The sequence below is a fragment of the Penicillium macrosclerotiorum genome (genome assembly GCF_028827735.1).
Source record: "Penicillium macrosclerotiorum strain IBT 26536 chromosome Unknown utg000006l_segment0_segment0, whole genome shotgun sequence".
Classification (NCBI taxonomy): domain Eukaryota; kingdom Fungi; phylum Ascomycota; class Eurotiomycetes; order Eurotiales; family Aspergillaceae; genus Penicillium; species Penicillium macrosclerotiorum.
This window is the reverse complement of record NW_026643085.1, coordinates 2,551,684-2,578,187: the sequence shown is the minus strand read 5'-3', so window position 1 is coordinate 2,578,187 and position 26,504 is coordinate 2,551,684. Positions and strand designations below refer to the sequence as shown.

Here is a 26,504-nt window from a genome sequence, read left to right as displayed (position 1 = left end):
CCAATGGAGCAGATCAAGGACCCAGCACGGATTGATAAATGGCCAGTTATCTCCTTGAAGAAAACCTGTTTTGCTTCCCCAAACCAGCAGCTTTGACAGATTTGAAATTGCCCTATCCCTCCGGTTCTCGCAATCTCTGATTCTTTCAGTCTCTCATTCCCTGGACTTTCTATATATTCCACTTGTTGTAGATAGCTATTTAATAACAATTGATCTCCCACTCTGTTAATCAAAGCAGAAACCTCGTCAGTTACCGGCCCCCAAATTCCACAATCGTACGACAACAAAAAAAAAAGCCCCAGCCTCGAGAAAGCTGCATCAGCAAATATCTCCACTCCAAAAACTGCACTAGCGACACCAAGAAGCCTAAATCCACCCGTTCTAGCCCTCCTTGGAAGAAGCACGGTTCACAGAGTGGGTAAGGATCCCCCCTTGGATCCCCGTTGTCCCCTTCCTGCCTGCCCAAGTCATACATAGCTCGGCACGGACCCGACGCCCTCAATGCCCACTTCACCAGATGGCTAAAGTATAAACACCCGAAAGCGGGTGAGGCCAAGACCCAGCCCCAATTTAGGACCGTGCACAATTTGTTCACGGCCGACCAAGAGGCAAAAAACGACGATTTCTGGAATTGAGCTCTTCAAAATATACTCTGAGCAATTTGCCGTGGAGCATATTTGCCAATGAGTGCCGTGCGCATCTCCGTCTACTCCGCGGATTTCTTCACGCAGTGCCGACTTCCCCGACGGGGATCCACTTTTCCTATACTTGCGCCAGCGCAAACGAGAGGAATAACGAAGTACGGCATCGCACGCGCGACGCTGATATGTCGATGGGCAGAACAAGCCATCTCAAAATAATATCCATGAAAGCTCTTGATATTGTCCCCCCTTTTTTACCATCTCCGTGTTTTTCACCCCCTTAGCAAGCAGTCAACCATGTGCGAGTGGGTCGGGACCACCAAAACCTCCCCATCGTGAGCCGTGGTTCGCGTCCTCGAATCGGGCGACTTCCACAGGACGGTGCGCGAGATGACACACGTCCCAAGCACAAGCGAAACCGTGGACGCGGGGTTCCAAGCCCGTAGTCCTGGGTCATTATGACGCCATGGTACAGATGACTCTGTCGATTTGGGGACATCTAGTTGAGGGCGTCATGAGGTTATGGTGCAAAAGAGCTTTCCAAAGGATTAGGAGGGTCGAAAGAAAAGGCCAACAGCTCAATTTCAATCTCGCGTACGAAGGAGGTATAAAGTACAAAGGAAAGGAGCTGCGAAGTGCAAGCCGCCCTGAGTCGGTAGACATTAAAGAAGTAAAGAACGAGATCAGAATTCATTTCAAATACCAAACAGGAAACCAATCGATAAATGACAAACAAAATGCCTGGAGGACATATACGGCTTCGGGGAAGGGGGCTCGCTGGTGACAAACAATGCAGGGAGGGTATTGGAATGATTCAAGATGAAGTCCGCCCGAACATGGCAATGACGATGGTAGAAAGAGAGAGGGCAAAGGGACAAAAACCACAACTAGAGAACCCAGACAACTATACAGGAAGCTTTTCAACGGCTTCGCTTCGTGTTGCCTCCCGAAGAGCCAGCTGCGGGTCGTTTCTGTCCGGACCCTGAGGAGCCTGCAGCAGCGCCAGCGCTGGCAGACTCGGCCACACGGACCAACGCACTCAGCCGCAGAAGGAACGGCTTGGGTGCGCGATTCACTTCAATTTTTCGCTGAATGTCGAGTAGCTTCGGAGTAAATTGAGCAATGTCGGCGGGGGGCAGGGCGTGCAGGGCGTCGAGGACAAAAAGTTCTTCTCCCGGTCCCAGGTCCATGTCTTCCGACCCAATCAACAAATGGTAAAGATTGCGCTGGTCTTCGTCCTCGCCGTGGAAGGAGGTCCGGCCCCAAGTATTTCCATCCAGCGGGTCTTTATTTCGCGCGGCAATCGCTTCTAGAATCGAAACGAGAGCTTTGGCAGCACCCTCGGAGCCATATGGCGTGCGAAGGGCCGTGTTCGCGCGAATGCGAGAGACTGAACGGCACAGCTGTCGGACTACCTCGTCGACTTCGACAGTCCCTCCGCCAGAGCTACTTGACTCCACGGGCCGCTCTCCTGTCGCGCAATAGCGGTCGAAATCGAGTAACAGCCGGCGCGACTGTTCCTGAACCTTGTCAAAGTAGATGGCTGCACAGGCTCCAGCAGGCATGGCCTTGCAGAGGCTATTAAAGACGCCATCGTCATGAACAGCAAGCCGGAAGATAGTTGCCTCAAAGTCTCCTTGTACCACGCATTGTTCTGCGGTGCGTGGATGCCTTGCAGTCTCGGCGAGGTCCTGACGGAAGTCTTCTGGCAAAATCTTCGGGCTGAAGGCAGAGAGCACGTCTCGAACCTTCTCGAACCGAGTCATGCCCACATTTCTGCCATCGTCCTCGTCCCGTAGGTACTGCCAACGGAGCCGGTCTGCCACATCCTCGAGCTTGCCATTGAGCAGGTCTTCCAGAGGCGGCCGCACACGAGGGCGGCCGTCGTGTGACATGGCCACCTCCGTGGACGGGGGACTAGTAAGGAAACAGCCATGGAGCTGATCGACGAGCCACTACAGTAAGGAAAAGAGTTAGCAAATTGCTTCCAGAGAATATCCGGGAGCTCTTCGTGGTTCCCAGGGGGACGAAACCCACAAAAATGTGTTGGCAGGCCATCTGCGGCCGATCTTGGAAAGTCGAACAGGTGCAAGTAGGTGCATTGGGCCCAAGATGGACCTGCGGCCGATCCAGGAATTGAAAGTCATATCCAGAAGACGAGGCACGACAATTGACGACGTCAAATTGTCCCGTCAAGCCCACCAGGGCTCTCGCTTCAGACTCGTCATCTAGATAGCTCAGATCATAGGTGATTCCTGAACGAGCCACGACAGTTGAAGGGCCAGTAGACTCTTCCTCACTGCTCTCATCAGCATCCTCACTCGAATTCTCTACCGCCGAGCTGTCACGCTCTTCGTCTTCGTGGATAGGCGTCTCGTTGTCGGAAGAGATCGCCCGCCCGGCTGCGCGAGTTGTCCGAGAAGATTGGGCTTGAGAATCAGGCATATTTTGACCGATCGAAAGCCTGTGGAATTGCCTTGTCGGAGGAGACATGGCCGATCGAGCTAAAATAAAAAGGAAAGTGTAATCGTGGGAGGCGAACAAGTATCGCCAACCAGAAATACGAGGGGAATTCAAGGAGGGAAATCAGAGTGTAATGCTAGTGGAGAGCACACTGTTCAGATGGTCGACTCAAACTCACTGGAGAGTTCTTCCGACCCATGGACCGAAGCGGGTACGCTGAACCATGGAACGGCCTCCCGCTTTAAATAATTCATGCTTCGATGCTTCAAATGCACCTGCAACGAGAGTCGACGATAAGGTCGAATGAAAATCCACGAGAGACGCAGTCGACCGAGTCATTCAGTGTGCTATCAGCCCCAATTTTCGTTTGAGCCTGTGGTGTTGTTCCTGTGCCTGCGGTACTCCTGCGCCAACGCATGACGGTGAGCCCGCGACTCCGTGAAGAGAGCCCCCGGGGTGCCCGAACAAGAACTGAGGCAGACCACAAGTGGAGACCAGAGATATATCAGGAATAATAAGAAATTAACAGAAAATGAATCAGACAAATGAAAGAGTCGAGTTGCCAAATCTCCAGCACACCCTGAGCTCGGCACGGCGAAATTGGAGAACGACCCAATGGCGCCTAGGAAGCAACGGGTCTAGTGGAGAGGGGGGTTCGACGGGGGAAGGAGTCAGGACCGCAGGAGGTGAAGGGATGATGTCTTAACAAGGCCGAACCGTTTAATCGTGCCTCGTACAATGACACTGATCAACATCATCGCGCAGCGCACAGACACCCGCTAATGGGATCGGGTGGAATGCAAAGATCTGGGGTCTTGGTGGCTGGAACTGGGACGATTTGTCTGCGGTCTGCGGCCTGTGGTCCGGTCCTACTGCGGCCCCCGAGCGACGAGGCGGAGACCAAAAGGCAAGCCGGTGTTCTTTTAGCCTCTCTCGACTCGGCTCTTTCTCCCGTCGCAAAGGTGGTTGAGCACAATCGTTAAGCACATTCGGAATCAAACGGGATGCGCAGCGCCTTCAATATCATAGAATGACTGGGGAACTACAGCTTGCCAGCGAGGAGCATTGTATACCGAATAGCGTAGGAGATGTCACGCAACTGAGCGAACCTGGCCTATTGATCCTGGCTCTGACTCAAGCACCGGGAGGGACAGGGGAAGAATCGCTATGCAGATATGCAGATAGCATACCTATGGCGAAAGACTAGGGAGACCTTGCGCACGCAAGACAATCATGGAACAAGCTGTCATTGAAAGTGTGTTGGCATACGTAGACCCCAAACTCTTGGCCATTGTGACGATCTTACTTCGCCGCTTGGGCACAGGCCATAGTTTGCGATCGCCGTCAACTGGGTCCAGCGGGAAGGAGTCTCGAATCTTTTCCGGCCCATAAGCGGCGTCACAGCTGACCCGCTTTCCCGATCATTTTCAGTTTCTCTATTCTCAGCTCCTGTGGCAGCTTGGCTGGCGTAGATAACCCGGAAACCGTTGGTTTACCGTGTTTCATGAGTCCAACAGCCTGGCGCAGCGCTCAGCACGAACCTCATGGCAGGGCCACGGGTTAATTCCGGGGCTCAGAACAAGCGAGAGATCTTTGAATCAATCAATCTCCAAGCCGTGTTGCGTGGATGAAGCTCCTTCTAAGTTGAGCGAAGATGTGCAGGAATGGAGGGAACAATAGCTGTGCCCCCATTCCACTAAACGAGTCGAGCCGCAGGCGGCACGACAACCGACTGGACTCGAAGAGTAGGGCTCATATAATCGCAAATTCACCGTGCATATCGCCCCCGGCCAATTGGCAGCGGAGGGCCGATTCAGGTCCTGCGGTCCAGCAAAGGAGGGGGTGCGGAGGGGCGGGAAAGGGGGGGGCGCAAAGCAACAGCTCCTGCGCCCGCGAACTGTGCACTGAAGGTGCACTATGATACTATCGCTCGGCCGATGGACCGTTAGGTTTCCATGATCAGTCTTGTTGTTTAGTGCAGGGGGCACAGCGAATCCAAGGGCACCCTGAAGGTGCTGTGCGGCACAGCAGGACCCGCCAGCCTGGGTATTGGGTCTGGTGTTGTCTGGAGAGACTCGCACGCATGATCGCTGAGGTCCAAGCCCCCCCTCTGTTCGACGCGAACAGAGTAACAGCGTTGTCCTTCGGTTGGCTATGCCCGAAGCTGGCGATGGGCACAGCAGGGCTGATCGATCAAAAGTTGGCGCTTCTGTGCCCAGACTCACCCCATGACCTTTCTTCGGTGCGGAGAGTGCATAGAGCTGTGCCGTCTGCATGGCATTTCGGTCAATCCCGGATGGTGTTGTCTAGAATTAGGAAAGGGAAGTTCCGCCCTCTTTGGCCGTCCAGATGAGCTGATCTCCATCGATGTCGTCGCCTGTGCGGGCTCAAATTTGAAACAAGCCACTCGATGAAACTGCGGCCCTCATGGCGCAGCCACAGCGAGGGGCACAGTGGAAGCTGCGGCTGGGGAGAATGAAGAATACTGTTTCGAAAGTAATCTCGCAGACGGACGAACAATAAGTCCTGCTAGCCGTGTGTCTTGACTGTGCCCGAAGGAAGTCAAGGAGGGCGTAAACGACGCGAGGATTGGATGAAGTATTTTGTGTGACGTGGGGAAAATGACTCCGACTCGACGACGCGACAACACAGCGCCCCATTGTTGCCCCGTTTGGCGGGTGCCTTACTTGCCACACAGGAAATGGCGCAGGTAATCGGGGAATTACAAATAATAGCGATGGGCTCATAGATTCGTGCACATCATTGTTAAACAGTAAACAACAAGTCACGCTGCATGCTAGTCAAATTTAGGCACAGTTTCAATGGCAAGGGTGTCTATTAATATACTACCCAGCACAAGAGGTAAGAAAAAAGAAATATGTAGGAAAGGGGCTCAAAATGCAGTCAAGAGGACAGTAAGAAATGCTGAACAGTAAAACGAGGGGTATATATATCAAATGCTAGGAAATTCGTTGCGTCATGGAATGCAATCCGTCGCCCGATAGCAGGCACCCCGATTTGAGAGAGGAGCAAGTATGAAGAAAAGGAAAAAAAGAATGAAAAGAAGGACAACAAGATTATGGATTGGACTTCGCTGCATTGCGCTTCTTTGCATCCTCGAGCGCTTTGCGTAGCCGTTCCTTGTGTCCAGCCTCGGGATCCGAGGCTTGATCCTCCGGGTTCGGGCTCGGTTCCGTGACGGTGATTGCAGGGCGAAGCTCCAAAGATGGACGAGGGTTGACAGAATCACTTACAGGCGTTGATTCTTCCGGAGCAGGTACAACCGCAGGAGGAGTGGGGGTTCGAGTTGGCGCCGAATTTGCTGTAGCGAGAGCAGCAATTGGGTTCGGGGTTAGAGAAGTGGGCGGTGCATCCTTAGTTTGAGCCTTGGCAGTGTTGGCGAGGTCTTCGATGAGACGCCGAATGGTATTCTCGATCTCCCGAGGACTCTCCTGGATGCTTTGCAACTTGGAGTCCAATTCTCCCTGGAGGATGACATCTTCCTTCTTCTTCTCAGCCTCGAGCCGATGAAAAATATCCGCTTCGGAGTTGCCATATCGCGCTTCGGCGACGGAGACGTTGTAGTCGGCATCGTTGAGAGCCAGGTCGGCTTGTCCCGAGCTGCGCAGGATGGCCTCGGAATCGGCGAGAAGCGACGCGGCAAATGTTGCCGCGGACTTGAGAATCTGTTCGACTTCAGAATCGGGCAGGCCGAGAGTGCGGAGGGTCGTGGGGTCTAGCTGGGCTGTTTTGGCCGCAAGCTCGTCAAGGAGGCTCTGATTCATACCTAGCCCGTGAAGAATCGCATCATCGAACGAATCCATAAGTCGGTTGGCCCGGTCGTCGCGGTCCTTCGCCGCCTCAAGAATATTCCGCTTTTCCATCTGGTCAAAGTCCGTATCCAGCTTGCGAAGGCTTGTCATGTCCCCCATGAACACGAGCGGACGGCGCTCGGCCTTTTTGCGGCGTCGCTCGCAATCCAAAGCGAGTTCGAGTCGTTTCTGGAACCGGATCTCGAGTTTACTATGAATATCATTGACCATTTTCATCGTCACAGATGGGCTGCGTTGCTCTACGGGTGAGCCTTTGCCTTTCTGGTCACGGTCGAGTTGGGCTAGCGCCGAGTCATAACAAGTGCGAAGTACCGAGATCTCTTCCTTCAACTTCTCATCGAGCGGGTTAAACACTTGTGCGATAAAATCCTCTACCTCCTGCCGCTCCTCATCTAGCTGAACACGAGCCTCGGTTTGCCGGAAATCTTCTTCCAGCGTGTTGATGTCTGCATAGCCAATTTCCTTCCCATTGAAAAGGTCGTCGATCTGGATCTCCGAATCCTCCTGCCGAGCCGTGCGCTCTTGTTCCATTCTCTGCCGGCGATCTTGGGTGGCGGTTTCCCATTGATTGATGGCCGCTTGAATATAGGAGAAATCATCGGAGTATTTTTCGAGATTTCCCCGAGTTGTGATGTGCCAAGGGCTCTCAGACTGTTTGTCGAGCGGTGTCCAAACCATGGCTCGCAGGTTTTCGACCAAGCTTGTTGGTCGACCTTGTCGGAGAGATTCTGGAAGCAACGGAAGTGGCGGCACCGTGCTTGGGCGTTCCAGGGCCTGGCGATACGCATTGCTTTTGTGGCGAATGAGGCCAAGAAAGGTCTCATTATGTTCATCCTCAGCCGGGGAAGTGGTCAACGCCTCCGACCGTGAGCGTGGCAAGGGGGTCGGAGTATTCGACATGAAGCGCCCGCTCACCGCAGATGCCTGTCGGAGCTCCGAATAAGCCTGATAGGCGGGGCGGTCAAAAGTGAGGTTATCCGAGCCACGTTGAGGACCCTCAGTGTACTGAAAGGGGGTATAAATTGGCCGTGGAGGATTCGTTGCAAGTGGTTCGAAAACTTGTTTTTGCGCAGCCTCATCAATTGGAAGTTGCATGGAATGAGATGGAGGATGGTCTGGAGTTTCACCACCGGAAGGAAGTGTGGAAAGCTTCGGTAGCCACTGCGAGCCCCGACGTGCTCGTTTGGCTAGGATCGGGCGTCCGCCTGAACTGTATTCACTCCCGCCATCATCAACGTCGTTCCCATCATCCGTTGCCGTCGCGGTCGTTGTTGTGGGGGATAAGATCTCCTCTGTATCCACAGGGATCAAGCCTGAATCAATCCTTGATTCACGGTCCTCAGAAGCCGGCGATGATCGTTTCTGTCTGAGCAGAGAGAAACGAGGTGGAGGTTGAATATCTGTAGACTCATGCTCGATATTATAGAGTATCTCGCGCAGCTTAGTCTCCTTCACCATAAATGTAGTGAAGATCTTGTAACGCTCCTCATCAGAGTCGGCGACAGCCTCTTTGCGCAGCATGCCCACGTAACGTGTCAAAGAGGATTTGAACCAGGGGTCTAGATCCTCGTATGGGTCTGATTCCTTCGAAACCACTAGACTTGATCGAAATTCTGTAGCGGAAGTAGGTGAAGAAGAAGAGACTAATATTTGGGTGGGAGCTGGGCTTGGAATAGATCGTTGATCTTGGGTGGGAGGCGGAGTCTTCCTTGGAGGGCGGGAGACCGGAACCGGGGTTGATGACCGATCATGCTGAGGTGGCAGATCCATCGGGGATTCCATTATGGAATCCATCTGAGGGATGGGATCAAGCTGGAAAATGGGATCCAGTCGAGGTATAGGATCCAGCTGGGGAACAGAACTCAACTTGGGCACAGAATCCAACTGGGGGATAGAATCTAACTGGGGGATAGAATCTAACTGGGGGATAGAATCCAACTGGGGTATGGAGTCGGGCATATCAGGTTGATCCGGATTCGGCAGAGGAGGTAAGGGCTTTGCCCACGCGTCGATGACATTGTCAATACTTTCCGCGCGGTCATCAAAGCCGGAAACAGTCGATCTATTGCTGTCGACCCGAAATGGAGCGTTGGGGGAGTTTGCATCGTAAGTGGTAGCGGGACTGACGGGCGACATCGAGTTGTGTCGTCGCGGCTCATCCACTTGAGAGTGCCTATTCGTTGGAATATGCGGAGGTAAATCCACGCGTGGCCGAGGTATAGCAGCCGGAACCGGAGCCGCAGAGCCCAAGAATCCCGCCGAGTATCCAGGAGGCGTATAACTTGCTGGCTCCTGTAGCTGAGGTGTCGTCTTTCGAGGTGGAAACCATGGTCCGTCGTCAAAGTCACCGGCGGTTGGTCCCAAATGTTCCCAATCAGATGGTGTGCCGGTACCCAGTGCCGACGAACCCGTAGGCGCGGTATTGGTCTTCACTGCACTCGGCCCCAATACCCCATAGGAGCCCTGCGTAGCGGCTGGTCCGATGACCTGAGCAAGCAGCGGGTGCTGGCCCAGGGCAGCCTCTTGCCCTGGTGAGGTGGGATGGGATTTTTCTGGGATCTTGGGGGGCGGCACTGGAACCGGGACATCTGATGCTGTGTTCGCGGTATAGGGCGGTGGAATGCTTGATGCTGAAGGTGGCCGCGCATCTGCGAACGCCTCGAAGTCTTGGGTGGCGGGCGGCGGGGGAGGTGGAGGCGGAGGTGGAGCAGCACTGCCGGGGTTGACCACTGCCGGTAGGGGTTGTTGCGCCTGAGTATAGGGCTGGTCGCTTGTGCTGGGTGGCCGAGGCTATTCAGATCCTGGTTAGCAGCCTGATATCTGCCCTCGAACTCGATCACCTTACCGGTAGAGGCGGTGGGGCATGAACCGGGTGTTGCTGTTGATTATACCGCACCCCCCACGTCCTTGGATCGGCGGACGAGGGCGACACGCCTGATATTGGGCCATAAGTCGCCGGACTATATCCCACCGTTGTCTGCGGTCGAGGCGGCGGCGATGAGACCGGGGAAGCCGACGATGGAAGTGGCCGACGTGCTGGCATACGCCATTCAGGCTGTGAGGTGGGATCGGGTTGAGACCGTCCGTACATGGTCGCTCATGGCCGGAGCCGAGAAATGCGAGGAGGGAGGTTGAGCAGGACAAGGGTGAAAACGAGCTTTGATCCAGGCGAGCTCCTTATGATGTATCGTGTCGCGCATCCGGCCAAGGCATCTTATGGATGGCTGTGCTGCGCATTGGTTCCTAAGGGAAGCGGGACACCGGGACAGTCGAACTAGTTACCGAATGCACTAGTCTGCACTCGTGCTAGAAAACCCCTAGAGGTCTTCGGGAAGCCCGATGCCCCACCCCGATCCTTCAAGATTCGGGGATCGCAATCAAAATCTCCCAAATCCCAGCCAAAAGAGGATATAGGGGGGATCGTGTCTAGTCTGGGTCCGTTGGTCGCTCGGGAATACATGGGAATACATGGGGATACGTGGACGGCCTCCCAGTTCCACCCTCCACGGGAGGAACCGCCACGGACGAGGTCCGGGAATCATGATGGCATTTGTTTCGGGGGTGGATTTGACACTCTTCATGTTTGGAGAGAGTTTGGAGAGAGTCTCCGGTCATGGATGGTGCATAGACGTCCATGGGAATGCCCTCCGATATCTATACATCCTACTACATCCTACTACATCCTACTACATCCAGGGCGGCTCTTCGACGCGGCTCCTCTACGGACACACCGTATATTCCTGCTCCTGGGACCCTCTCGACCTCCGAGAGCGCAGACTCATATTACCGAGCCCACCTATAGTACAACCACATATAGTTCTTTTTTTAGAACTGCATCCCCTATTCTCCTGCCGAAAGGAGGCAATCTCACATGTCAGAACTGGGCATGGGGAACGGACCCCAAGGTAAATTACAAGCTTCTTCCTGCTCTCATCTCAAACATCAAAGAACTAAGCTGCAGCTCGTCTCGCCCCCCCGTAAGGTTGATGGGTCGCGAAGCCCTGAAACGCGCTAACCCTCTTTCTTGCTTTAGCGCCAACAAGACCTACTTCTGGAAGGCCATTTAGGTTACATCCCAGGATAAAGGGGCCTATCTGATCGGAGCTTTCCTGAATAGTCGTGGATAGACTTGGATAGTCCTCGATAGTGCTTGAGAGTCCTCGACAGGTTTTTCTTTGAGGTCCCCACCGCTCTCTACCCCTGCTAAACCTACCCCGGAAAGGGGTGTGGTGGGTGCATGGGCCCAATGCATCCTAGGCGCAAGGCAGATTCCTAGGCGGATTCCCTTTGTTGGACGGATACAGCGGATCGGTTGAAGTCAAAAACTCTTTCATCTGCTAATTTCCCTGTTTCGCCCTGGATTTTCGGCATCATGGGAAGCGTTCGAGGAAGTTGGGAAGTTGGGAAGTTGGGAAGTTGGCTAATCTCTTTGTTTTTTTTTTTTTTTTTTTTTGTTTGGCATACTTCTTGGAAGTCTTTCTACTAGAGGAGTAAAGGGTAGATAGAGGATATAGATATCCCCGTACCTATACCGCCGGGTTTGATTCCTCTTCGATTCTTCGGAACTGACATACCTCTAAATTCATGAATCATTTTCAATTTCCCCCTCTTCTCCCTGCCGTCTCCTCCATTCAGCGCTGCAACTAGCCGAAAGGGTTGCAGTTTCAAGGATCTGCAGCGCAGAGTAGCTCAAGGGAACAGTTTCATATCACACATCATCACATACTACATACCGACGTCCACTTTTCACAGCCGGCAGAAGCCACCTCCTGATTGCGTGGATGGAATAGACCGAACTAATCGCCAGGCATGGGGCACACAGACTCCACATTCAACACCTCGAAGGATTTCCTTCCGAGACCTCCCAAGGGCGTCCTCCGGCCTCCCGACTGGCCACCGCGACCGGACGTGTTCGATGAAGTGACGCTAGGCCCTTTCGTATCCAAGACGGCCGCGACTCTGGCCTATCGGGTGTGGTCTGCCCCCGATCAAGCCTTGGGGGAAGTATGGAAACGATGGGGACAGGATCCAGAGCGCCCATTCGAGCGCCCATACCCTCGACCCCCCAATGACTTGGACCTCCATGTCCTTGCAAACAATGTATATGAGCATTTGATGAGTGACCCTCTTCTTCCCATTCCTCTTGGATATGCAGATCAATTGTACTCGGCTCAGGGCCTGGATCAGCGGTTTGCCATCGGGGATGTTCTGGAGCCCATGCGGGAGAAGATTCTGGATGAATGTGGTGTGGGCGACCTATCTTCTTGGAGTATAGACGCAGTTAGATCATATTTGAAAAAGCGAAAACTGTCCACCAGAGGAAAACGAGCAGAGCTCGAATCTCGCGTTTATGATTATGAACTGGGGCATTTCTGTGGAATGATGCCACGGAGCAACCTTTCCACCTGGGGTATGGAGCAAGAGGGGATGTATCGGCTGCAGCCGTCAGACAAATCCCGAATGTCCGCCCTAGAGATGTACACGTTTGCCATTCATCTAAGCCCATATAATCCGACTTACTGGGTCAGTCGGGCCTACTGTCACTACTTGCTGGGGTTTTTCGACCTTGCCATTGGAGATGCCCACCGTGGGCGGCTTCTCTGTGATGTTCTCGAGCAATCTGAAGAGCGTAATCGGCGCCCTGGGCTCTATCCACGGATTTGGCACGCCATTGAGCAGCACCTTCTGGCTGAACCTCGACAAGATGGGAACCTGAAGCCCGAGGTGGTTCGGATGCGCAAACAGAATGGCATCAATGCCTTTGTGCCTACTTTGCAGAAAGCTCTTCACAATACCATCATACTAAGCCTCGCAGCACTCAACTCCTGGGAAGACTTTGATAACCAGAATAAGATTCTCGCCTATAGGTTGGGCATGCCGTGGCGCGATCGAAAAGTGCCGAAATTCCGCGCAGAAGTCACACGCACGGTCTCTCAGTCCTATATCGAGAAAAACAGAAAACGTCAGAGACTCTTCTTCCACGAAGGAAATGCAGGCGCGATCGTGGCTGAGAAAAGGTATCCATTTGAGGATAAAGATATCCGGCGAAGCGAGCAAATGTTCCTGGAGGCCATTAACGAAAATATCTTTCAAGGCTCCGAAGACCCTCCATTTGTAAGCTCTTGCATGGCAAACCTGAGTCACAGCGGAGGACTGGGAGTTTTTGCGGTGGAAAATATCAGAGTCAACCAACTCATATACTACGAAGAGCCAACGATTCGAGGGCATCTTCCACCACGACGTATGAAAAATGATCAATCCAACCTTGATGCTGATCAAGCCCGGTGTGATAACTGTATGAAGATACTAAAAAAAGCACCAAAAAGATCTTCACGCATCGCCCCCACCCAGGCTGAGCATGGGACTGCTACGTGCGAGTGTTTTGACATATGGACGCGCAAGCCAGGCACCCACGGTCCTGCATACTGCAAGCCCGACAAAAGCAATGCATCTGAATTATCCTGCTTGCAGATTGCACGTAATTTACACCATTTCAGCAGCTGTGGGAAAGACTGGCGATGGCTGTATGATACCATGCGGCCCGTTATCCAGGAATGGAAGAAACTCGAGCATATTTCCCATACAAACGAAATACACGGGACCATGCTGAGTCTCCTGTTAAAGAATGTTTTTGAGATAACTCTTCACCGCCGTCAATATGATCCACAGCTGAATGCACATGAGATTGACGAGCTCCTCGTGCTTGATGGAGGGAGTGAGTCTTGGAGAGCAAGCTACTTTCCATTTAACATGGCTGCCAACATTATCGTACCGTTCGATATCCTCACATGCCTGGGTGTTGATATCTTCCGGGACTTAACATTTGACACATGGGTTATTCAGATCATTTTGCGTAAGTTGCTTGTCAATGCCGTGCCTTGGGACAGCGTTCGCCAGGGAGAAGTACCGGACAGATATAAAGAAGATAGCCATAAGAAAATAATTGATCCAGCGGCTCAGGATGAACGAATTCAAGCTAAGAAGCCGTTCGACGGTTTGGATCCCTCTTTTATGAATCTGTATCTCTTCCCGGGGCTTGGTCTGTTTAACCATTCCTGCCGAGGCGAAAACAATGCCGAATGGGGCTACGACCCACAGGTTCCCAATCGGATCCTCATATGGGCGACCAAAGACATCAGCGCAGAGGACGAAATACGCATCCGATACCGGCACAACAAGATAAAATCTAGACGCTGCGCCATGCGTTTCTTTGGGGAGCTCTGCAAATGTGATTCCTGCACTGGGGAGCTCCCGAATGACTCGAGCACCGAGGGAAGTGTTGCAAGCGACGAGAGTCAAAACACTTCTTACGAAATAGATGGTGATTCTGAATCTGACAGCGAGCGGAATTTTATTACCAGTCCTTCAGAGAGCCCACATGTTCAAAGCTTAGCTCAAGACTTAGATACAGAACGCAAGGAATACTTTGCAGTCGAGGACGACAAAGTGGTGATTTATCGTTCACTAGAGGGACCCCCTGCATTAAGCGGCAATGAGCAAAGGAAAAGAAGGGCCGACGAACAAGCTAGCCAAAATTCCATGGGCTCGCTGTTCAGTGACTTCAGTGGTGACTATGATCATGAAGATACACCAGAGGAAGCAGAAGAGCGAGCAAGAAAGATTCGAGTGGCAAGAGAGACGATGAGGGAAAGATTCAATACGACAAGGAGGTTTAAAGAGGCTGAAGAGGCCAAGAAGAGGACAAAAGAGATTGGAAAGAGACAGGCAAAGGAGAAATCGAAATAGTCGTCTTTCTTCAGCATGTATAGATGGATTATATGAGAAATAGAAGAATGAGACTTGATCTAGGTCCTGGTTTGTTTTTTTGTTCGTTCTTATCTGTCAGTCAATCTTTTTACTATTATCAGGAGCCCAATCTACTGGTTGAAGATGTATAGAAATCCTTTGAGAAAAAATTGAAGCCAGAGTACCATTCATAATCGCTTCACGCTGAAGAAACCTAAAAGGCGTTGTCCGGAACCCACTAGCCGATCGAGGCACGGAGTTAACATCATGAACCTCGTAAAAACGACCTGCACCCCCACTCTCCAGCGCAGACAGATCACCATGACTGGCCAAAGAGTCTCTGCAGGGCGTCGTCCGGATTTATGACAGGTCCAGAGTAACTCCAGGAGGATTAATAATGCCCCTCCGAGCTCCACGAGCTTTACATCATTCCCCCGCAAGGGTTGTATCTCAAGTATATAATGCCTGGCTCATCACACTGCAAGTTTGTTTTCTAGTCTCTAGTCTGATTGTTGGCACTTCAGATACAAGGCCACATTAGTTATAGCTATTTATCAATTCACTACTCATACAAGTCTAGATACAATCACGATGTCTGGCTTTCCCCCTGCCCCCGCACCCAAGTCGCGTCTCGGTCGTTACCGCCTGCTTGCACCCACGGCGGCCGTGAGGGTCAGTCCATTGTGCTTGGGAGCCATGAACTTCGGAGAAGGATGGTGAGTGCTCTTTCGCTTCAATAGAGTCTGCTAGAGCCCCGTGATCTTCCCGGATAATCAAATGTTTTTAGTCACTATCTAACTATAGCACAACAGGAAAGAAAGACTTGGTGAATGTGACAAGGAGAACTCCTTTAAGATGCTTGACACTTTCTACGAGAACGGCGGAAACTTCATCGATACGTGAGTCCTGTATCCCCTCTAGATAATGGGCTATAAACTTGGTATTTACCCAATCACAGTGCCAACAACTATCAATGCGAAGATTCCGAGTCCTGGCTCGGTGAATGGATGGAGAAACGCGGCGTCCGTGACCAGATCGTGCTGGCCACCAAGTATACCTCCGGCTATCGAACCTACAAGCCCGAGATCCAGGCCAACTTTGTAGGCAACAACACCAAGAGCATGAGGGTATCCGTGAACGCGAGTCTGAAGAAGCTGCGAACAGACTATATCGACCTGGTAGGCCGCCAATTCCACCCCAAGATACGCCATCTTGGTACTGTGATCCGCTAACCCCGATATTCTCCCAGCTCTACGTTCACTGGTGGGACTTCAGCACTTCCATCGAGGAAGTCATGACCTCGCTCAACCAGCTCGTCACTGCCGGAAAGGTGCTCTACCTTGGCGTCAGCGACACGCCCGCTTGGGTTGTCAGTCGCGCAAATCAATGTATGTAGAATTCCGCCAGCATCCCTCCACCTACCTCCCTTTCTAATAAAGCCCTTTATCTCTAGACGCGCGCGACCATGGCATGCGCCCGTTCTCCGTGTACCAGGGCCAATGGAACGCCGCGCGGCGCGACTTCGAGCGCGACATCATCCCGATGTGCGCCGCGGAAGGCATGGGTATCTGCCCCTGGGGCTCGATCGGCGGCGGCGCCTTCAAAACCGCGGCGCACCGCGCCGAGCTGGCGAAGAACGGCAATCCCGGGCGCCAGGTTGAGCCGCGGGACGTGGACGTTGCGGTGTCTGCGGTGCTGGAGCGGGTCGCAGCGCGGCACAATACGGTGATCACGAGCGTGGCACTGGCGTACGTGATGAGCAAGGCGCCGCACGTTGCGCCGATTGTGGGCGGGCGCAAGGTCGAGCAACTGTTGGGTAATATCGAGGCGCTGAAGCTGGAGCTATCGGACGAGGATGTGGCGGAGATTGAGGGAGCGTATGAATTTGATCCTGGGTTCCCGTCGAACTTCTTATTCCGAGGGGAGAAGAAGGAGTCGCATCCGGGAAATATCGTCTTCTTAAATGCGGCGGCCAGATTTGATTATGTTGATTTGGTGCGGCCGATTAAGCCGAAGGATGTTGACGCTTGAATGGGGCTGGGAAGATAGGGCTGTTGATGGTTGAAGATTGGGCAATTGGCATCGTGAGAGCCACTTAAAAGACGTAAGGCTCAGATTGCAGCTGTAATGAGAAGAAAGTAAAGGCTTTATCCTGAAACATGTCCATTGTATGCATACACAGAAACTCAGAAAAAAGACGGGAGACTTAAAAAGATTTGTAAAGTACACGGAGGAAGCATAAAACAATCCCAAAGCATCCCATTTACAGTACAATGCCAAGGGCCCGAACGCTCAAGGCGCCCCAATATCGGGAAACAACAGGTATATCAACTATTTAGTTCTCAACAGGGAGAGCCTGGGCAGGGCTGCGCACATGGCGGCCTAGCTTCTCAAGCTCACCGATGACACCACCGCCGGAAAGACTCCACTTTTCGCTGACCCAGAGGTCATTGACCTCCTCGCGCAGAAGACCACTCCGGGCAAAGTACTCCAGGTAACCGCGGGTCTCGTCGCGAGTCAGACCACCGAGGGTCTGCAGCTCAAGCTGGGCCTCTTTGCCGGTAGCAGGCTTGAATAGCTCCAGGACGCGAGCATCGGCATCGCTGTAGGCTTCCGGGGATGGGTAGTCAGGGGAAGTAGGGCCGGTGCCAGCCTGGCGAGCGGCCAACTGGTCGAGACCAACCTCGAGGCTGTAAACGCTAGGGCTGTTGGAGGTGGAGGTAGCGAACATAACCATGCCGCCATTCTTCAAGGAAGCCTGACCATTCTGAATAAGGGAAAGGAAGTGCTTCACAAAGACGAGGTCGTGAGCGTGGATTGGGGTGAAGTCGGAGGCACGGTAGGCGCTCTCCTTCATCCAGTGTGCGAGGCCGTCTACGGCCACGATCATAGGAGGACGAGGCTTGAAGTCCTTCTCCAGACCAGGAGCCGCAGCGGTGGCAGTGAGCTCAGTCCAGAGAGCCTGGAAGACGGTCCAGGCGACAGCGGGGTCCTGGAAGCCAAGCTTGGCAAGATCCTCCAGAGTCGATGACGGCTTGAGGGTCTTCAGGGCCGGGTGTTTCTGCGAGACCTTGAGGCTAGCCAGAACCTCACGGTTGGCCTCGACAGTGCGTGTCAGGAGGGCGCATGTAGCGTTGGGCTGGACGTATTGGGTTGGCTTGCTGCCCTCAATGGGGGAGTAGGCTGTTTCACCGGACACGAGTTCTCGGGCTAGAAAATGAACAAAATCAGTATCTTTACACGAGGAATGAATCCCCACAGGAAAATTCTATAGTTCTTACCATCAGGCACAGTAATGACCACCCACTTCTTCAGGAATCCCATAGCCATAGCTTGCAGCAGATGGACAGTCTTGCCAGATCCCTTCAATCCAGTGAGAATCTTCTTGACAACCTTGCCCTTCTCGGGAGCATCGCCATCGCCAGAGATCTTCTGAATCAAGCGACCCATCTCAAGGGCATCCCGTCGCAGGACGGTACCCGGCCGACGGAATATCGACCAGCCCTGCTTAGGCTTGAAAGCCTGGACAGCTCTCAATTGGTCGATCATCGGCACGGGCAGACCGAGCACCGTACCACGAAGACGGGCATCAACCATAGTCTCCGGTGACAAGTCTTGCATGCCCTCGATCTCGAGGGCGTTAGGGTTGCTCAGAACAATGCGTTTCCGCATAGCCTTGCGCTCGCCGACGGCCGGAGGCCGCGCGCGCTCAGTAGTCTTCTTCTTCTTCCTCCGCAGGGTCTGACCTTGTCTGTACTTCATGATGGTCAGGCCCTTCTTTTTCGCAACCGGCTGGGCATATTGCACAGCGGTGGTGTGGAAGGGGGCGCTCGTGATCCGGGCCGTAGCGGACGGCGGAGGGAGAATTGCTCGCGGTGTTGCTGTCGGGCGAAGCCGCGACAGGCAGCTCCAGCACCACGCGGAGGCCATTGGTCACAGAAACACTGGCACGGTGGCCAGTGTGGAACAATTCGGGGCGGAATTGGGGTGTGGAAGGTTGAGGATGCTCGTGCTGGGGAAGGAAAGCAGCATAATAATTTGATTGAATATCCTTACGCCCGTTCGGGATGGCGGTGTCGGGTGTCTTAGTCACCCGCGGCAGAAAAGCCAAAAAGGGCCGTGATAACCAACTTTTTTTTCCCTGCCGAGCTACAAAGCTACTGTATCTCCACCGGACCTGGTTCTTTGTTGCTCTGAACGGGTTTCTTATTTTCTTGCCAGACATTCCGACTTCAGGGTATTAATTGCCATGGCTGACGTTGAAATGGGCAATTCTGCCCCTGATGCCTCCAAGGCTGAGAGACTGTACGCCCAAAAAAATCCCCTCCACTTGATATCAAAGCACAAACATTCTGCAAGACCAGACCAAAAAGAGGCTAACACAGCACCAATTATAGTCCTATCACTGTCTCCAAGCCCACCCCCTACACCTTTGACCTTGGTCACCTCTTGGCCAACGACCCGAACCCTCTCGACCTCCCCCCCCACCGAGTCCCTCAACGACTCCCTCAAGGCCACCGCCCGTGATGGCGCCCAGTGCCTGCTCAACCAGCTCCTCACGACCTGCACAATCACCTCTTCCGCTCAGAACGGCGTGCTGCTGAACCTGCCGGCGCCGCAAACCGCGCTCCCGCGGCACAAGCCGCTGCCGACCCCCAAGCCGCCGACGAAGTGGGAGCTGTTCGCGCGCAAGAAGGGTATCGGCAAGTTCAACACGAAGCCCGGCGCATCCCTTGCAGACACAGAGCGACGCAAGAAGCTGGTGTACGACGAAGCGTCCGGCGAGTGGGTGCCGCGGTGGGGCTACAAGGGCAAGAACAAGGCGGACCAGGACCAGTGGCTGGTGGAGGTCAACGAGAAGGACTGGAAGAAGGAAGAGGAAGCAGCGGACAAAGGCAGCTCGATCCGCGGAATGTCGCGCACCGAGCGCAAAGAACGGATCAAGCGCAACGAGCGCAAGATGCGTGCGAACGACCGTCGGTCCAAGAAGCCTGGCAGCGGGTAAACGAGGAGACGACTGGGCCTTGGCTGGGTCTTTTTCTCTCTCGCTCGCTCTCTCTTTGTTTGTTTCCCAGCTGGCACGTAACTTGCTGGCAGTGACGGCTTGTACATTTCGAGGGGTTACTTCTTTTACTTCATTCTCTGGGCGTTGGGGTTTGGGAGTCGAGGGCTTGTTTAGTTACTCGGTTTCGTTCTTATTAACGACACTTTCAGCTGTGAAGACCGTATAAAAAAGCATTGTTTAAATTATCTACAAACGAGATCCTACTTGCGACTTGAATACTAAGAAAACAATAGAGAACGTGTAGATATCGTGAGAACCAAATAGATGGCCTTCATTGAACCGAAAAGAAATTGCCTTCCCACTGCCGCTATAGTACAGATCCTGCAATGAGAACGCCAGACAGACATAAAACCAGTCAATTGTGCAATATGAAACAGCACCAAAGACAAAGATGGCAAGAGCTGTAGAGGGGAATCAGAACGAGAGAGAACCGCATAGAAAGCAGAAAAGCCAGATAAGAAAGATTTGAATATCTTCCAAAACAAGACACAAAGAGAGGAAAAGAGAGAAAGATAACAAAGATATGGCAGTAGTTGATATGTGTGTGTGAGAGAGAGAGAGAGACAGAGAGAGAGGGAGGAGAAAGATGGAATCGAGAGGTAGACCGCCATTCACCTAGATCAATGTGTACGCTGCGAAACAAAGATATACACAGTGAAGTAAAAAAAAGATCCTGATAATGAGAAGATGGGCAGGCAAATAAGACCCTGTTCCCGAGATGCCGCAATATGCACTCGGACAAATGCTGGTTTGAGATGAGACCAAGTGATAGTTGATGAGAGAGATAAGATGAGGTAGGGAAAGTCGGAGAAAAGGGGGAGAAATCAAGAATCTGAATATCATTTCGGCCATCATCAAATATCGTGCCAAGAAGCGTCAAAATTCATGCCTCTAGCCTTGGATGTCTCTCGCGGACAGACGCCCAATCGGTCCAGCCGAATCGAGAGACATCCAGCGTGATATATGAGAGCAGACCACCCCAAGGCGTGTCCAAAAAAGGAAGGGCCAATGTAAGTAGTGTCCATGACTTTGTAGCCTTAGGACTTGTAAGAACCTGTAGACCAAGCTGCACTCCAGGTTTATATTTTGATGGGAGAAAGAGGCGGACCAAGTTCGGGAAGTTGAGAAATGCTGCGAGTATGTGTCGCTCCTGTTTCGATATTCTTCGGTCGAGCCTTCCGGCCTCGAGAGGTCTCGGGACGCAGGCGCTCCTCCTCGCCCTGGGAGCTGGAGCTAGAGGAAATGGCCCGTTCATGAGAAGGGGAAGCTTGGGAGGCCTGGGCCTTGGCTTTGGCCTCAGCTGCCTCCTTCTCCTCCTTCTCCTTCTGCTCCCGCTCGTCCATCTCCTTCTCCTTCTGGGCATACTCCTTCTCGGTCCAGCAGCCCTGCCAACAGTTCTTCCAATCACAGACTAAGAATTGGAAGCAGAACGCATCGATCTTCATACAAGGCTGGAAACAGATGCACAAGTTGCGATAGTCCATCTTGTTTTGGTCGACGTACGAGTGGAGAAGGTTGAGGTGGCATGTAATGGCGAAAAGGAGATAGTAGTTGTAGGGCGGGAGCTTCGAGAGCTCGTCCTTGAGAAGTTGCGGGGCAGTTGTGGCGCCCTCGCATTTTGAGGAGATCATATCTTGCGTTGCCTTCGGGAAAAGCTCATCAGGCAGCTCGCGAAGCCAAGCCTTGAATAGAGAGCCGATCGTGTTGATGTCGTAGAGATCGGGGACATCGAAGAGACTAATATCCAATTCTGTGTCGAATCGTCTCTGCCAATGCTTGACTTCGCGACCGCTTCCCGGGACTCGGTACAGACCTTCTTCCTCGCAGCCCTTGAAATTGAGATAACTGCAAATGTCAGTTAGTGGGAGTTCGTATACGGAAAATGTCAATATGCGAGTTACTCACTCAATACAGCGGTAGGGAAGAGCAGGCATCCAGAACTCGGTCTTGTCCCGACAATCTTCCAGCTTCTTCGCAATACGGGTCTTCCTGGCCTGTTCGATGAGTGGGAGGTTGATCACGGCGCAAGCATAGCTATCGTCGTTAACCAGCTCTCGCTCATTGGTACTACCACTCCTAGTGATCTTGCCAAAGAAGCCCTTGCCTGCCTTACCAATGCGGTCTGCGGCACCGCTTGAGGACTGCTTCAGGTTGTTGAAGATTGCCGCCGAGGCACCAGAGACCTGGCTCAACGAGCCAGACGTCACCATGGATCCCCCTTGGCTTCTCTCCTTGCGAAGAGAGGCGGTATCTGAAGGGCGCGGAGGGGGGTTCAGTCCTCCGTGGGTTGAACGTTCAGGATGAGCGGTGGCGGACCGCAGGGGCTTTTGTACTTCGCCTTGGCTGAACTCCTCCAGCTTGGCCAAGCCGGTCGACGGTCGCCGGCCAGCGGCTCTGTTTCCGGACGACTCGTCTACTCGAATAGATCGTGATCGGGTCAAGAGACCAGCAAATCGTGGTTTACTTTTCTTCAACGGGGCGGACTCTTGGTCGCCATTGGTTTTTTTCTGACTTGTTTGTTGTGAAGTCTTATCGGCCGCCGCGCTCTCGCCTAATAACAGCTTCATTAGTTTTGTTTCAAAAATTCCACAAGAGAGAGACGCAAGCTAGAGGATAAATGGTTGCAATGGGTTACTCACTCTTTTCGTTCTCACTCGCCTTCGCGATGACACTAGGCAAGTCGGGTGACGACTCATACAACTTCGGTGTCATCGGCGATTTGCGATCCCTTGAGCTTCCCCGGCTCTTGGGGTGGTCGGTTGAGTTGCTCGAACTATCCGATCGCTGCGCCCGGTGCGATGATCGAGGGGCTTTCAGGTTTCCAAAGAACGACCTTGACGCATCGCGCGCGTGGGAGGGTTTTGAGGACTCTTTGGGGGAAGGAAAATATTGTGGGATGGCGGTCAGACCGGGGGTTGAGGGCTCCGCGGCGGGCTCCGCGGCGGACAGACCAGGCGAAGTTGGGATGGCCGGGCTGGTGACCTTGCTGGTGGAGTCTTGGGTGACCGGACGAATGGTCGTGCCTTTGAAGAGCGGCGAGCTTGAGGCGGACTTGGGCGAACGGGGGGTCAGTGGACTCGGTCCGTCCGAGCTCTGGGCACCGGGGGAGCGCGGTGATGAAGGCTTGCCGTTGTTGGCGTCCGGTTTGAACAGACTGAGGTCGAGATTGGGCACGGTGGAATTGCGGGACGGCATGTTGGGCGACAATTGACCAGGCTGGGTCTCAAGCCGTGTTTGTGCGAGGGCCAGAGGGATCGAGACAATCCAGACACGCCGATTCTATGCGTCGCGCAAGAGGCTAGGTGAACCGATGGTCCTGTAGTGAGATCGATTCGGGTCAGCGTGGATTCGAGGCGACCCAAGGCTGTTACGGCTGAGGATGTACCTGGTCGCTCCCGATCACCTGTGATTTGGGACAAATCGAACTTCAGCTAGGGTTGCAATTGTTCAGTTTCGGCCAGTGCTTTTCAGTTGTGGCCGCTGTACGGGTATGCGTCTGGGTATGTAGGTGTACGTGGACGGGGATGGCAGTGTTGTGAGGTGGTCGTGTCGAGGACGTTTGGGTTGAAGCGATGCTCGGGGATCGTGGCAGGGTCTATGGGCTTGAAGATATGGAATCTGAAAGACAAGATCTGCAATCAGTCAAGTTGTTCATCTGCGATTCTCTGCGAGGTCTAAAAAAAGAACCAGTGAAACCTCATGACAGATGCAGGGGGACGTCAAAGAGCGCGATGTGTCTTTGATCCAAGTAAAGCCAGGTATGGGTGAAACAATGGAAGGATTCCCATTTATTTCCATCGGATTGTCACTCACCAGGGGTCCATGATATGTTGATCTCACAGTGAATCCGGCCCAGGTGGGAGGAAGAAAAGAGGGTGTGATGTGTTGCAAGGATGGCTTTCTCCCCCCCCCCTCTTTTCGGTGTCTTGAGGATCGGAGGATCGGCAGGGCAGGAGGCGACTTCGTTTCAAGCCCACAAATGTGCGAAGCACCTGGAGTGAACCAAATGATCCAAAGTGACCCAAGGGTGATCCAAGGTGATGCAAGCCCCAGGAGATGGTCAGAGGGGAAAATAGAGAAGAGGAAGAACTTCCCCTAGACCGTTAGCGCAGCGGCTGCGTTAGCCAGGGAGCCAAGGGAGCACTATGACCCGTCAAGAGTCAAGGCGGCGTTAGCCTGTCCGGGCGTTGGTGCCGTCGGTTTGGACTTCGGAGGAAACCGAAGACGAGCGCAAGAGAAAAAGCGAAAGAGTGAGGGTGTGTGTGAGAAAGAGAGAGAGAGAGAGATGCAGATAGGACAAGGATGATTGAAGAGCAGAGGAGGCACGTTCACTTCCAACAAAAAGGCCTGTCAAGTCGACCGCGCATTCCTGGCGGGTGGAAAGCGGTTCTGCACTTCGCGCTGATCGGGCCGTTTATCTGAATCACAGGGCCGGGATGAGCTCCCGAATGGCTGGGATTGATGGGGTTCGAGGTTGGACGGAATGGGATGAAAGGAGACGAAATGCTGGCAGATTACGGTTAAGCTCAGCCCCAGAAGGCAGGATGCGCCTTATGATGGATGCGAAGCCGGCTTATGTTGATAAATTACTATTCTTATGATCTCTATTTTTCCTACTTCCCCGTCAGAGCGTGGACCGGTGGGGTCTCTGGGTATCGTGGATTCCGCTTTGCTCTGGTCCGATGTCCTGGGATCGTTTCATAGCCGCGCTATCTGATGAGAGGCCCCCTCCGCCCCTGAGCAAAACGTCAGCTTGTTCCATGGATCGCTCGCGCGTGGATGACTGGATGACTCGGTGACTGGATGACCGAAGCACCGAATGAGCGGACGGTGGGCTGTTGCATCATACTCTGATGTCGAGCGATGATCGCAGGGTGTCAATCACAGGCCCCCCGTTCCATGGATACCGTCACAGACAGATTGGGGATGAGTTGGGAGGCAGTCCTGGTTCTCAGCCAACAACAATTGTGCCTGATCACTGCCTCTCTCGTCTCCCCAGTCACTGCTGGCTGATCCAATACCAGAGACCGAGTTGGTTGCGAAGGATCGCCCCCGGTCCTCGACGACCCGGTGGCGATCGACACCGATCGAGGCAATGAGGACCATTTGCCGCGGACCATCGTGCTGGGCTAAATAGTATGAATAGTATGTGACATGGTCCACAGCTCCAGGGAGGAGTCTTCGGGTCAGGTACGAAGGATCAGGTACGGAGTACTTTCGAACCAGCGGACTGTGACTTCTCTGGTTTGCCTCTGGTCACAGCGCGGACGGAGGACTGCTCCACCAGCAAGCGCCACTGGGTCTGGCAGTTGAACCCACGGGAGAAATGATGTGCGTGCCCTGCGTTGCAGCGACGGGGGTGCTTGATTGGGCCGATCGACCAGCGAGTGGAGCAGCGCGTGGCATGTTGGCAAATCCGAATCAGCGGGAGGACAATGAGGGGAGGGAATGGGGAGAAAGGACACAAGACCACGTCCTTAACGGCTGGCTTGTGCCTGGTTGCCATCCATGGTTGCGCTTTGTCGCAGATGTTTCCCAAGGTTCTCGAGACAAGAAAGATGCCAAGGTCCGACTCGATCTCCGTCCCGTGACCGCGTCTTCCCTGGCGTACCCCAGTACCTCGCTTGTGTACCGACTCTATCGCCCAACTCCAGGTACACAGTACTGCGTGTCTCCAAATCCATATTCACCCCCTGTTATACTCCGTCTATCCTCTCTCTATTGTTGCATATTCTCGACCCCTTTTTTGGCTTCGCATTCAGGGGTGAAAAAAAAAAAAAAAAAAAAAAAACAAAGCCAACCCCCCCCCCCAGCCACCCCAACAAGAGCAAAGCAGTCGTCAGACAAAAACGTGTCCGCGGCGCTTGCGCGCGAGACCCATTCCTCCACTTTTTTTTCTTGCTTTCTGGGTGTTTGAAGTCGCCCAATTTGCTCCAGTTTCAGATGCTAGCCATTCACATTGTTCGCCCTTCCGAAGCTCTGTCCTTCGCCCCTCTGAGGACCCACACGATCCATTTTTCCCCTTTTACGCCTCCATGGCTCGGATCATGCCCTAGGCCGTGGTGGGGAAGACACTGCTTTTAGAAACCCCCAAACCAGCCTCTCTGCTTTGGCCGGTGTGTGCTGTCTTGGGTCATGGACGCACTCTCTGGGTTGCTCGACCCTCTCGCCTGAGGAGGAACAGCAATTGGAAACCAAGGGCGTATCCATGGAGGGCTTTGAATCAATAAAAAGGTATACCAGTTCTGTGGCCCATGAGGACAGCCTAAGGTCCTATTACGTCTATGAATGGGCGGAGTATACTCCGTCCGCCGGAAATATGCCCAGTCGGCCCTGCCCGTTTTCAACGGTCAAACGGTGAATTATTGCTTCTCGAAATTCGTTCCTGTCACCCTGTCAGGCAATAGGAACGACTGCGGAGTACTTTCCCCCCATTTGCACTGCTTACCCGAAATGAACAGGATGCCACGTAGGATTCGGGCGCAAAGAGGCCTTCTGGTAGCGGCGAGGCTAATTTTTTTTAGCACCCGCACGTCAAATCTTCGGTAGTCCAACCGCGTCGGATCAAGACCCATCTATCAATGTCCTTTTTTTCTCATTTTTGATCTATTAGTATCATGTCTCGCTTGTTTTGTACAATTGATGCTGCCTAGGTGGAGAGCCTCAAGGTGGATCCATCTCGGCGGCCTTCGATTTGCTTCGATTCTTTCCTTGGCCTCCATGTCTTTCTGGCTTTTCACTCTGATCCACTTTGTA

General features: G+C 53.3%; 7 protein-coding genes across 7 annotated transcripts; 3 read left to right on the top strand and 4 right to left on the bottom strand.

Moving 5' to 3' along the window:
* Positions 1 to 1,561: 1,561 nt before the first annotated feature.
* Positions 1,562 to 3,134, bottom strand: N7462_006199 (uncharacterized protein; the record flags this gene model as incomplete). The annotated part of the gene is made up of 2 exons (XM_057077917.1): positions 1,562 to 2,596; positions 2,679 to 3,134. 2 exons carry the CDS (start codon positions 3,132 to 3,134, stop codon positions 1,562 to 1,564), a joined length of 1,491 nt encoding a protein of 496 aa, XP_056933497.1.
* A 3,047-nt stretch (positions 3,135 to 6,181) lies between these two features.
* On the bottom strand, positions 6,182 to 9,987 carry N7462_006198 (uncharacterized protein; the record flags this gene model as incomplete). The annotated part of the gene is made up of 3 exons (XM_057077916.1): positions 6,182 to 9,727; positions 9,783 to 9,871; positions 9,909 to 9,987. 3 exons carry the CDS (start codon positions 9,985 to 9,987, stop codon positions 6,182 to 6,184), a joined length of 3,714 nt encoding a protein of 1,237 aa, XP_056933496.1.
* A 1,759-nt stretch (positions 9,988 to 11,746) lies between these two features.
* Positions 11,747 to 14,683, top strand: N7462_006197 (uncharacterized protein; the record flags this gene model as incomplete). Its single annotated transcript, XM_057077915.1, has 1 exon — positions 11,747 to 14,683. One exon carries the CDS (start codon positions 11,747 to 11,749, stop codon positions 14,681 to 14,683), a length of 2,937 nt encoding a protein of 978 aa, XP_056933495.1.
* A 591-nt stretch (positions 14,684 to 15,274) lies between these two features.
* N7462_006196 (aldo/keto reductase) lies at positions 15,275 to 16,714 on the top strand (the record flags this gene model as incomplete). Its single annotated transcript, XM_057077914.1, has 5 exons — positions 15,275 to 15,399; positions 15,496 to 15,582; positions 15,642 to 15,861; positions 15,933 to 16,071; positions 16,137 to 16,714. The coding sequence occupies 5 exons, from the start codon at positions 15,275 to 15,277 to the stop codon at positions 16,712 to 16,714; spliced, it is 1,149 nt and encodes a 382-aa protein (XP_056933494.1).
* A 304-nt stretch (positions 16,715 to 17,018) lies between these two features.
* Positions 17,019 to 18,613, bottom strand: N7462_006195 (mitochondrial 37S ribosomal protein mS29; the record flags this gene model as incomplete). Its single annotated transcript, XM_057077913.1, has 2 exons — positions 17,019 to 17,893; positions 17,965 to 18,613. 2 exons carry the CDS (start codon positions 18,611 to 18,613, stop codon positions 17,019 to 17,021), a joined length of 1,524 nt encoding a protein of 507 aa, XP_056933493.1.
* Positions 18,614 to 18,932: 319 nt separating this feature from the next.
* Positions 18,933 to 19,688, top strand: N7462_006194 (ribosome biogenesis protein RRS1; the record flags this gene model as incomplete). The annotated part of the gene is made up of 1 exon (XM_057077912.1): positions 18,933 to 19,688. The coding sequence occupies one exon, from the start codon at positions 18,933 to 18,935 to the stop codon at positions 19,686 to 19,688; it is 756 nt and encodes a 251-aa protein (XP_056933492.1).
* Positions 19,689 to 20,827: 1,139 nt separating this feature from the next.
* Positions 20,828 to 22,943, bottom strand: N7462_006193 (uncharacterized protein; the record flags this gene model as incomplete). Its single annotated transcript, XM_057077911.1, has 3 exons — positions 20,828 to 21,593; positions 21,654 to 22,299; positions 22,388 to 22,943. 3 exons carry the CDS (start codon positions 22,941 to 22,943, stop codon positions 20,828 to 20,830), a joined length of 1,968 nt encoding a protein of 655 aa, XP_056933491.1.
* Positions 22,944 to 26,504: the final 3,561 nt, after the last annotated feature.